At 41.2% G+C, this 12,418-nt stretch overlaps 1 protein-coding gene across 9 annotated transcripts in view; it reads right to left on the reverse strand.

Annotated features, from left to right (window-relative positions):
• nSyb (neuronal Synaptobrevin) overlaps positions 1-12,418 on the reverse strand; it is a 29,344-nt gene that overhangs the window by 10,860 nt on the left and 6,066 nt on the right. For 4 of the 9 annotated variants that reach the window (XM_077654179.1, XM_077654183.1, XM_077654177.1 and 1 more), the window contains 3 exons: positions 9,372-9,450; positions 5,355-5,434; positions 2,774-2,825 (listed from right to left, as the gene is read on the reverse strand). In XM_077654179.1, the coding sequence (XP_077510305.1) occupies positions 2,774-2,825; positions 5,355-5,434; positions 9,372-9,450 (211 nt within the window). Of the gene's footprint in view, positions 1-2,773; positions 2,826-3,122; positions 3,175-5,354; positions 5,435-9,371; positions 9,451-10,206; positions 10,286-12,418 lie in introns of all 9 variants that reach the window. The other 5 variants (XM_077654180.1, XM_077654184.1, XM_077654178.1 and 2 more) reach the window with 2 other exon arrangements.

Genomic DNA, 12,418 nt, shown 5'->3' on the forward strand with positions numbered 1-12,418 from the left:
CGTGACTTGAAGATACTGCCTTCTTTCATTATCCCCGGCAATAAAGCCTGCTTATCAACCCCTCTGTCCTTAATACGTACATCAATTGCATCCTTCCAGAACATGCTAGAAGCTAAACGTCTGCAAGTGCCAAGGAGTGAGCAAGTCCGGTAACTGTAGCAAATGGTGAAGTAGGCAGCAATTGCAAAGTGTCAAATGCCTTGCACAGCTAAAAATATGGCCAGGTAATCTCAATATTCTTACATCAACGCTCACCTCATTGCAGCCAACTATGTGCTACCAGAGCACTTTCATTAATAGCGCTGGTTGTGACATGCCTGCGTGCGGCTTGTCTTTGGGAGTAATACGGTATAAATTCAACAGCCAATGTAATGAGCAAGTCCAACGCACATGACACACACAAGTCAGAAGCTAGACAAAAACATAGCTGGAATGTGGCATGCTTTCAGCACAAAACATCACATCAAAGGAAGCATGCAACATGAAGACAGGCTTGTACACTGCAGTGCATGCCCAGTAAAAGCAGACTTCACAAATAAAAAAAAAAGGACTTGCCACCAGCCAAAAAGACATGGGTACTTTGAATTCGACACAACCAATGGAGTACACCAATGCTACAGAGGCATTTTTGATCCTGATCAAGCTAGCATGCCATGTGCCAATTGAGCCGCAGCAAACTAACGAGTTTCTAATAAGCTAAGCCAAGCCACTGATTAAAATAAGCTGCATTATATTTTAGTACCCTTTATCTTTCTGTACATTTAATTTACAGTTCGCACTTGTTTGCCGAGCACACGGCAGTGGGCAGCACCTTGATATGGAACTGGCTTGATGTTCAGTGGGACTGGGCCCGACTGCGATTGAAATCTGATGTGTAGAAACACTGGACTGGCACCAAGTTTGATTCTAATCAACCCTAGCACGACAAAAAGTGCCCGTGTGACAGCAGTAGCAATGCATGTGAAGGGGGTTATACTTCACTGAAAGCACCTAAACGTGCTCCATGTTCCAAGCATGTTATTCTTGGCTGAATATATTTTTGCAGGCTCTCCATGCATGCAAGTTAATCAGCAGACACATGAATTTCTGCTGTTTAGTTCTTAAGCTTTGAAGTGAAGAATGGTCAGTTCTTTGTATGCTACATGTCTGCAGACATATCACTTTGATGCAGCACTCCCGAACTTATTTTGTGCAGCAATGCAATGTAAGGAGAAATAACTTAAATTCTGAGAATGGTAATGTTTTTAACAATTATTATAAAAGGCAGAGAAGCCCTAGCTACATTCCCTTACGAGACAATGGCACCTCAAACTTCCTTTTCGATGATGCTACTGAAACGTCGACCAAAGTCATATGGAGTTTTTGCTGCACCGAATTAGGAGTTCGTTAGTACTGGTAAAGGCAGCACTACAGCGCAAAGGGTCGTACTACTTTCCTTGAAGACCAGTAAATTACCATTACAGTAATATGAGTCACAGATTACTGCTACAACGAAGCTGATGATGATCTACTAAATGGCACAACAGCAGCTCGGCCAAAGAGTGCCGCTGCTGTGGCTTAGTGGCAGTAAATTGTGAAAAAATCGTGAAATCTGCTCATAACAGCAACTGGCTAGACTAGATAGTGCATTAGCAATTATATTTCCAGAACTCAATCAGCCTTGGTAGCTTTCGCCATCTTGAATCAGCACCATGGTGTGACCTTAAGAGTACTCTGTTTTATCGCAATATGTTCGTCGTGTGGTCTGAAGATTCTACTCCTTAAGCTCTCACACATACTGTGACTTCTATCACTTCCCAGGCCTGAAAAGAATTTTTGAAGTGCCTGCCCCCTTTCGAAATTTAAGAAAATTTGAGATTCACCTAAAAAACATTTTGGTCAAACCTTCATTGTGAGAGAAAAGTTTGCAGAGAGATAGTGGGGCAACAAACGATCAACTCTGTAGGTATCCTTACATACATGAAAATAAACAAAACTGGTAGCCTAATGAAAAATTAGTTCTCAAGTTCAAATTTACTTAGCAAAAACTTTGCTGAAGCAGCACTCTGCTTTAAGAACTGTTTACCGTGGGGGGAATTTCATTACAGTATATAGTTATCTGATGGACAAACTGAAAATGTACTTTGCAGCAGCAGAAATCTAGCTGTAGTTACATTCATTGTAACTGGGATAACTTTTTTTCATGGCTTTTGGGCTTTCAGTACTGGTCAATGAAATTAAATTCAGCAGAAAAATTGGGGCTACAACTTCTCCTGGTGGTTTTTGTGTAAAGTGTCTGGGTTTCTTTCATTGAATTCTCAATGAAGGTGCACTTCTGAGCATGTCGAAACTTCAGAACAAGTTTGAAGTTACTGTATGATCCTACTGAATTGTAAGTTACAGAACACAACATTACTTCCCCCAACACATGAGAAGTTTGAATATTTGCACAATCATCCATGCTGAAACACATCGTTAGTTCAGATATCCTTCACAAGTGCTTCGGCATGTCACAGCCAGAAAAAAAAAAAATTTCCTGGTCAATTTGCGAAACGGCTTGTTAGGGCAAAGTAAAACAGTAAAAGCTCAACAAAACAGATCGTAATAAAACAAACATTGAAGGCCGGCAGTAACCCACCCATACAATATACTGCATCCTTATCTGCACGAGAATTCTGCAAAAATAAGAACCCTAACGGCTGGAACCTCACAATAACGCCACACAAAACAAATTCTGGCAAAACTGACAATAAAACATAAAAGAAGCAACAAAACCAAAAAAACATTGGCTTACCAATAATGATAATTATTATGATTGCAATGACACCAATTAGAATGGCCCACATCTGGAAGTCACATAAAAAGAATGCAAAAACATCAATCAATACCTAGCCCCCAAAAAACAGGTCAAAATTACAACTCAAGAAAACATCCAAAAATAACACTTGCAGAAATCCTGGACAAAAACCCGCACTTGGAAAAAAGGCACATTACACTGGGCGCCTTAAGGAATATCCAACTTTCTGGCTGGCAGCACAATGAGGAAAATTCGAAACTGAGCGTGCACCATGCAATGACACTAATGGCACTAAGTGCCGGCAGCAGCAGTAGCAGTGGCACGAGCAGGAAAGTGTCGTACTCACCGATTATAATCACTACAATGACTACACCAATCCCCACCATTATGGCGATCATCTGAAGATGTGTGCATTTCCCAAAATAGACGTTTGCAATGAGAGAGAAAAGAGAAAGAAGGAAAAGGCAGGGCAAGGAGGGAAAGACACCAAGCACTAAGCTATATTTCATTTCACACCATTTAAAACCTACTCCACCTTGGGGGATCTCCTAAACGCAACAGACTTCTATCACGCTGTCTTCAGCCAAGAAAACCAAGGCCTTGGCAGTAACTAAATGGAGCGGTGAAGCTAATCTGATGTGCCAAGAAGTCAGCAGGTCAATCGGGTTAATCTACTCAGGTACACATTAATTGCGCTAAAGTCTCACAGCTGTCACACTCGTACAGCCTTTAGTGAGCAAACTATGCCAACTAACCATGCCATTCTTGTTCATTGTTACTACCACCATAATACTGGGTGGCATAACTTCCCAGAAACGTAGTAATTTTGAGTAGTCCTGTTAATGATCACAACAAAAAACGAAAGTTTGATCTAAAGTAAGTTGCAGTAGCAGCATAACATTCATCACTAAACCAACTTTCTGTGGATTCTCAATGACCCAGAAAATCTATGCATGCTACTTAGTTCGAAACTAGAAACCAAGGAATGATGGCATCACACTAAATCAGGACAAAAGAGTTGTTAAATGCACTGCCATATGGATAGTAAAATTCTACTGCCAAATGAACTGCTGTCAGCTTTATTAACATGGCATCAGTTAACGCATCCTTACTTCTGACAAGTGTGCATATATTAGCATGAATGCAATGCAACAGTCCACAAAGAATGTGCCAAGAAAACAATTTTTCAAATGCAAGATCACTTTCTCGCAACTGGCCCTGCACTTGTTTTCAATTTCTAAACTAAAAAGCTGGCATCAGAGTGCTATCACATTCAATCATCATAGTTTCCAGCATTAGAATACATAAGACAAATGTTCACAAAGATGTGTTACTGCATTTCTAATGCTACTATTGTGGAATCAAGCACTTTGAGCACTGACATCAATTAGGGTCCTCAAAAATAGAGTACCAATCCATTCAAAGCCAATATTCCAAGACCATTTGCACAGCTGCCATCTCCAAGCAAGTGCACAGGCATCACCACAGTATTTCATATAAACATAGCCACCTCTCGAAATTTCCAGCTCTTGGAGGGGAAAATATCTGAGTTATATGAAGTTCAAACTGAGGGTATCCTTTTTAAGATATATTTTAAGGTACAAGGCCAGAAAATGCAGATCCTTTTGCAAGAAACTGATCTCTACTTAAGACATCTTGAACACTTTCAAACATTAAAAAATGAGATGCAAAAATCATGTTCCTACCTTACTTAGGTTGGAAGTTACAAGGTTGGGGGGTTCTAAAAGTGCATGTAATTTTATACTTTCCTTTCATCCTTGTATTTTTAAACTGGAACTTAAGTTTTTCTGTCTGAAATTAGCAAACTACTTTAGTGTGGTAAATATTTTTTGATTACTTTACCAATCTGATGTTTGCCATTTTACCTGCTATCCTTATGCTTGGTCAGGTGTATAGCTACTTAAGAATAACCAGAAGGAAATTGTGTGATGTTAGAAGTGCATAGACTTGGTGGAAAAAGAAAGTTGACATGTGCCCCCCCATCTGATTAGCTACAAAGCTGCAATGGTATCGCCATACAAACCATGTGGGGACCTTTGAAGAATGAAGCAAGCCATACTAACCGCTAACTGTCCCTTATCTCTAGCTCTAAGCTTACACCAAGGAAAGGCCTGTGGCCACTTGGGTGACAGCCAATGCACTGGTTAAGGGAGTTTTGTGCATGAAAAATGCCCTCCAAACGGCATTATGGGCGATGTCAAAACTGTGTACAGTGATCTGCCCTTACATTAATACATTACTCCTGTCTAAGTGTTAGTACAACAAAACACGACATGCAAATTACTGTTTCAGTGGGCTTATCAACTAGTGGTCTCCCAACTTACATGACGACGTAGATCATTTCAATATAGGAAGCAGCCGCAACATAGATACCCTAAGGCTGGCACTAGTATAATATGGGGTGTTCCTTCAGAAGGGGCTTGCATCAAAAACGATTACAAGTGGACACAAAGGATTTGGCGACCATCAGTTAATTACACAAGATGAACAGAACAATAACATACACAGCACTCATGGCCTAGCAATGAAAGAAAAAGAGGTTTGGGAGATGGCTCACCTTGCAGTTTTTCCACCAAAACTTCCTCTTCAGCTTGCCAGCTTGCTGTTCAAACTGTGAAGCACCTTGCTGCAAGGCATCTGTTTGCATGCGTAGCGATGACAGGAACAAAGAAATGCAAAAGGCGGTCATAAATAGATGTTATCCAATACTGATTTCCAAAAGAAGCATTAATGTGTAGGCCAAGCGCACATTACTGCTTCACACAAGAAACAATGCCGAAAGCCATTTCGAACATTTTAAAGTAATGTGCAAATTCAGTTGGGAGAATTCAGAAAATTCAGAACAGATTTTTTTAAGCATGACGAACTTCAACAGCTAACTATTTTCTTTTTACCATCACTTTCCCTGGCATGCACTTGTGAAACCAGTAAGAAAACTTGTACAACTGTTAACCCTCTCAGGCGCCAATTTTTGTTTCCATCAAAAACAAATACTCTTCCACCTAAACAGTATATTCAGGCCTCGAAGAAAATAATTTCTTAGTCTACCAGACAAAAATATCAGCAGTTATTGTTTACAGGGATCTAAAAAATTTTGTACAAAGTGTCAATTGATAGAAATAGCAACACTGAAATTACAGGAATTGTCAAGTAAACACTCGAAGAATCTTAGAATCAATTTGTGTTTATAAGAAGCCCATTACACTGGAAATTGTTAGAACAAAATGTTATTACTAGTGGAAAAATCTGTCTGCATAAAAATGGCAGACAATGCAACACCTCACTCTGTGCTTCGTAAAATTTACTGCGCTCTTTATATGGCATAAAAAAAAAAAAATCTTATCTCTGACATGAAGCATGCTAAATCCATTTGAGACAAATCATTGCTCTGCGCAAAACAGATTCAGAAAAACCTTCGAGTTTGCTTTGTACAAAGCGTCTTAGAGGGTTAAAATGACAGATGAAGTTAGTGAGACACCTCACGCTTTATCAGAGGAATATAATTGCACTCCTAGTCTGATTACAAAAAGAAGTAGGGCTAACTTTTCCAGCCCTGTAGCTTTTACTAATGTACAGCATGTTACAATAATGTATGGTAGTATATGCCCACTATACTGCAGTCTAACCTCTGCTCTGTAAAGCTGCTAAAAAGCAACATACCAATTATTTGTTTCCCATGTGTTCACCCTATACAAAACTACATAATCAGTTTGTGGCTCCTATGTGAGCTGATGCCTTACTGCAGCTTTCTAAACCTCGCACTACACAAGATCACAGCGTAGTCACATTGTGTTAAGCATTCTGTTCCTTGTGGTTTGTAGTAGGCACAACCTCTGTCAAAAATAAATAGCCCAAAGAGTTTGCTCCTGGGTCACACGGTCTGTCCCATTTTGCATCTCCAGCCATCTAAATCTCGGAGGTGAGAAAAAATCTCACCCCCACACCTACACAGCATTGGACTTGGGTGGATACAAGATAGCCCCACTACACTGCTGAGAAACAAGCCCCTTGGACAGCACACTTCTGACAAAAGGCTATACCTGATCATGAATCATTTTTTGGGGCGAAATTTTTCCTCCAATTTCACAAGCAACTGAAGGACGTGTTTCTGGTTATCTAGAATGAACTAAATCTGTAGTAAGAAACAATTCTTTAAAAAATTGTAAACAGCACATAAGTGATTACCTTCACCAAACCAGGCAAATAAAAAGCAAAAACTATTACAGCCAGAGTCCTATCAACTCATCTCATTAACAATACTTTAAACAGAGGAACACAACTGAAGAGGACACTGAAGATGATTTCACACGTGGGCCATTATCTTCCAGAAACTGCAGTCCAGTCTCCATGCCACACTGTTTTTCAGTCACACATACATGCATTTCTAAAAAAAAAAAAATCTTGAATGTGGATTTAAACCTCCTATACATTTAGCTATGCTCCCATATGATGACATTCATTACATTTTTACGAAAAAACAGTAAGGAGAGCATCATGTGGCTTTACTGTGACTGAAACCATCTGCTTGCCCTTGTTGGCACATCAAATGACATGGGCCACTAGTAAAGCCATTACACTCAAGACAGCGTGAAACACTTTTTGCCACATGAGTTTACACAAGTGCCAATTGAGTTGCCATAAATTTTCCCAACCCCTGTGCTCTATAAAATAAACGGAATCGCCGTACCACTGCTGATTGGTCCTGCGCATTACATATATGCTCACGACTGTCATGAGATGTGCTTTAGTGTCCTTTTCAACCATTTGTCATGTCCCGGAGTAATTCCATAACAATAACTGACATTTCCTTTGACCAACCAAACAAAGAGAAGAAAGACAGCTGTTATCATTAGGTGCACATCAGTCATTAATGCAGCTTGTTTTGTGAAAACGATTTACTGCGCAATTCGAAATACATTAAGACAACATACATGCAAAAAAAGGGAAGCTGAACAAGTGAAAGAACCACAGAGCAGCCCAAAAAATGAAGGAACATTGTGCCATAGAAAACAAGCATGGGACAAAGGCAAGCACTCGAGACATGTTAAGCAAGGCCAGAAAGAACAATGGCTACCATGAACTAATCACTAACAAACAAATGCTTCCGAAAACATAAAAGGCCCCGATGACTCTGCAAGATGCATCATGCTTTGCCTTGTAGCTCATCTGACCAGCAGCATCTGGCAAGAATGCCAGCCTCACTGATAGAAATAGGCATAAATATGAAACATTTACTCAGGGCAATTTAAATTTACTAGAACGAGGTGTCACACACTGAAACTTCAGTATTGTGTCAGTAGCTTAGCGTTGCCTAATATCACGGTAAGAAAGAGATGCGTTATAATGAAATCCTTGCAACAATACTCCCAATTGAAGTTAATGCTGCTATGCTCATCTGTAGCTAAACTATGCATAATGAGTCAAGGCTGTATGCGGTCACTTGAAGCCTACCTATGCTGCAGCTGTGATGACCCCACGGAAATCAGCTTCGCTGCTATGCTTGCTTCTTCAATTACATTCTTTCCAAGGAACCTGTGGAAACATCTAAGCATCTGATGCCTTCTAAACCCAAGCCCAAGCTGGCTGCAGTAATGGAAACAGGTCAAACCATTTGCTGACGCACAAACTTTTATCCTCTACAATCTCAAATATACCTCCACTTCCACTTTTGCTTCATGCATCAGAGTATTCCCAGTACCCCCCCCCACCAACCCTGCCTTTCCTTATATTTGCACTTTTGCCTCTGACCTTAACGAGCAGCAAGACATTCCTAGCATATCTATTCAACTTGAAATATGGCCAAGTCAGTGAAGTTTCCAAAATTCTATTCACCTTGAAATACGGCTAAGTCAGTAAGTTTCCAAAATTCTGATTTCCAACCAAAGATGGCCTTGTTGGTAAAGTCACACCTATGCTTTTGATATGTTCCGGTTTCTTCACATTTTCTGTGCTATCAAGCAGTCTACATGGCGGTGCCTGTCACTGTCAAGAATCCTTTGACCTAAAAACAGTTGTGACACCATTTTAAGTTGTTTATGTAGAAACCAACTTGATCAGTCATGATATAAGTCTATTTATTCTTAATGTAAAGCAGCGTCAAGGAAGCCAGTTGTTAATTGTGTAAAAGCGAGACTTGCGGAGCCCACACTCAGAATAAGCTAGAAATAAACTGGAAATAAGCTCAAGAGGGATTAGGCCTTGCAATTATTGCATCCTGCACTTCTTTCACAGCAGCTAATCATTCATAAAGGTATGAAATAAACTGTCCGAAGGGTGGCACCACAACCTCCATAGCACCAAAACAATTGCAACGTGACGAGGGCGGCTCGGAGCAACAAGGACAAAGCAACCAGGACAAAAGAAAATGCGTGCAGTGACAAATCAGAGAAACATAAGCCACGAGAAAACATGGACCACGGCAACCGAGAAGGAAGCAGAACTTCTCGAAAGAAACAGCTGCACGAGACGAAAATCTTGCCTGTGCAATAAAGATGGGGGTGGCAGGGGTGAAAAGAAAAAGTCGAGGCGTGGGAAAGAGAAAGAACGCACGCACAGCCTGCACACTGGTGGTTACCTGCGCGATCATCCAGTTCCGATAGCTTCTGATCTCTCTCCAGCACTTTCTCCACGTTCGTGCGCATGATATCCACAACCTAAAAGTACCGCAGGAACCGGCAGCCAACGGGGAAAAGATGCACACAAGAGGGGGAGAAAAAAAACGCACTAAGAAAAGCATAGAAATGTGGAAGGCCCACAAACGCACACGCTGCTCCCATCAGACGCGGGAGAAAAAAAGAGAGAACACAAGAGACAGGAAAGCGAGGAGACAGCTCCGATTAGTGTGAATGCTTGCCTGCATGAATGCGAAGGAGCAAGGAAGAGGACAAAAGGACTGAATCAATAAGGGCACACACTCTTGAAGCCAACATAAATACAAGCAATACGCATACACACACAAAGTAAAAATCAGTTTACAAGTGCAGCAAGGAGGTCGTTCACAGCCAATGCACATCACAGAAGGAACAACCCTATCCATCAAACAAAAATATCTCCAAACTGTCTGTGTGTCCCAAGTAGGACGCATAGGATCTGCATTCGACAACTTTACACAATACCAACAACTGCCTAAACAGATAAGGGCCAAGAGAAAATGACTGCCAAGCAGTGCTAAAAGAGCAAAGGTGTAACCAAAGAAGCAATTCAATCCTTCTATCAAGCTCGGCCAGGTGTTCAAAGTTCCTCACTTTGCAGTCGATCAGGGCTTTCATGGACACAGTATTCGTTCTGCTCACTAGAAAAAAAACCTTTCACACAACAGCTGTTCCCTTGTGTTGTTCCAAGTGCTATGAACGCCTCCTTGCATGACACTGCAACTGCTCTGCGACCCAAGTTTTTTTTTTTTTTCTCACCTGCACGGTCATCCAGGTCAGACAGCTTCTGGTCTCGTTCCAAAACTTTCTCAACATTGACACGCATTATGCCCACCACCTGGGCCCAGCAGAAAAAGCGCAGCACCCCCCAGCAAAAAAAGCAAACCCTTTGGTTTGGAGTTGTTGACAAAAAAAGAAGGCAGGTATTCTGGTTTTGCAAGGTGCAACTGGCAAGGCATGCATTTGCGGTAGCAATTAATACAAGAAATGTAATGGTGAATTTCACTAGTTGATTTGGAGCAGCTCTTTCTTTCTAGACCTGTGAGCGGAATTAGATATATGTTTAGTCAACTGCACAATCATATTTCACCCATGGGCTCATGGCAACTCAACTCTGAATCCAACAAAAGCAATACCATTCATTCACAGTCATGGAAAGAAATAAACTGAAAAGGCTACTCAAAATCAAATGTTGGAATTCACCGTGGCATCAAATGGCATCAAGTCTAAGCATGGCAGAAGCACAGTCAAACAGCAGAAAATGCATGGCGACAAAAAATATTGCACCAAACTTGCTAGCAGTGCCATGGGGTCTAGGGGTAGGTCTGATAACTGTTTCTGATTTCATAAGCATGGTTTGTTTAGCTGCTAAACATATTTTTCACTCTTTGTGACAACTTGATAGGTACGTATGACTTGAAATAAGCACACTGAGCCTACAAAGACCAGTAGAAGAGATCTCATGACCAGCCACTATATTTATGCCTGCCCGCTGCATTTATGTGTGCACATGAGAACACTCACCAAGCAAAAAATGCCATCACTAACTTCAGACTTCACAGCAGCTTTACTGATACAGTCTAGATGCAAAGGTGGGGTAGTTGGAAGTTCACTTGTTGAATGCAGAACAATCACTGCTTTCAAGAGTTGAAGGACAGAAACTGTACAGATCAAGTGCTATATGTTCCTTAATGTAACCTCTTATCTTAAAGTAAGAAAAGTGTCTGTCCCATACAGCTATGTTCTGACCCCTGGCTCTTAATAGCGCTGTTGTCTACGCATTCAAATTAACATCACTGTCTGTCAAAAATTTGCAGCCCACTGTAACAATGGCCAGAGTGGGAGTGCAAGTGAGTAATGGTGTGGTTATTGCCAATGCCCACCAGTACTGAGGCTTTTCTGGGTGAGGAGGCATATACCTCTTGCTCCTGGGCTCTTGCAAGATGGCAAGAACTTGTAAGAGCGAGACAGGATATGTCTCCTTGCCTGGCAATGCTCCCTGCTCTAGCTGCAGTCCTGGGGGTGAGCTACAGCTTTTGATGCCAATTTTTGATAGAGGCTGCACGCAAAAAAAACAACAATGCATTTCCTGCTGCCAGAACTGCGCAAACATATGCAAGCTGTTTAAACAAGGAGACAAATTTCTTCATAAGAACACATTAGGTAGAAGAATGGTAATTGCCTTTATGCGTTTAATGCCCCACAACGACTCAAGCTATGAGGGACACTGTAGTGCAGGGCTCGGGATAATTTTAATTACCCGAGGATCCTTAACGTGCATTGACATCACAGAGTACATGGGCCTCTAGTATTTCATCTCCAACGAAATGCAACCACCACGGCCGGGATCGACGAGGAATGGTAAGTCACTTTGCAAACAGTAACCGCATGCAAGTATTATTAGCAGAAAACAGCTCATTAGGAATCGCTAAGCAATGCAGGAGAACAGAAGTCCTACAGTCTTTCGTTCTAAAAAAAAAAAAAGATATTGATAGGAAGGCCGCAAGTATCAGTTTTTATCTCACCTGCAAATGTACTAGCTATGCGCTCTGGAATCAGAACTGTGACCATGTGAAAGTGCTTTAAGCAAGCACATGTCTCGGAAGGTGCATATTTCACTCAGGCCCCCTTAACATATTTAAGAGAGAGACCTCACTTAAATGTGCAACTATAATCCAAGAGTGCTGATAACGAGCATCACACCAAATTAGTGTTTTACTAGTATGCATCACATAGGTTCCCAAGATTAATCTTAAAGTCATGAAAGAACTAAGCTAAGAATTCATGTTGCTCCATCTGTCTGCTCAAATGCGAACCTACACAAACCAAATGAGTGGTGCAAAAAAGGAGCTGGTAGTAGCCTGTAACAAGCTACAGTGAACCGCGTACACTAAGAGGTGAAATTTAGGCCACAAAAAGGATGGTAACTAGACAAGCAGCTCAAGTACAAAAGCTGCACACCCCCTTACAC

This window comes from Amblyomma americanum, chromosome 2, assembly GCF_052857255.1.
Source record: "Amblyomma americanum isolate KBUSLIRL-KWMA chromosome 2, ASM5285725v1, whole genome shotgun sequence".
Classification (NCBI taxonomy): domain Eukaryota; kingdom Metazoa; phylum Arthropoda; class Arachnida; order Ixodida; family Ixodidae; genus Amblyomma; species Amblyomma americanum.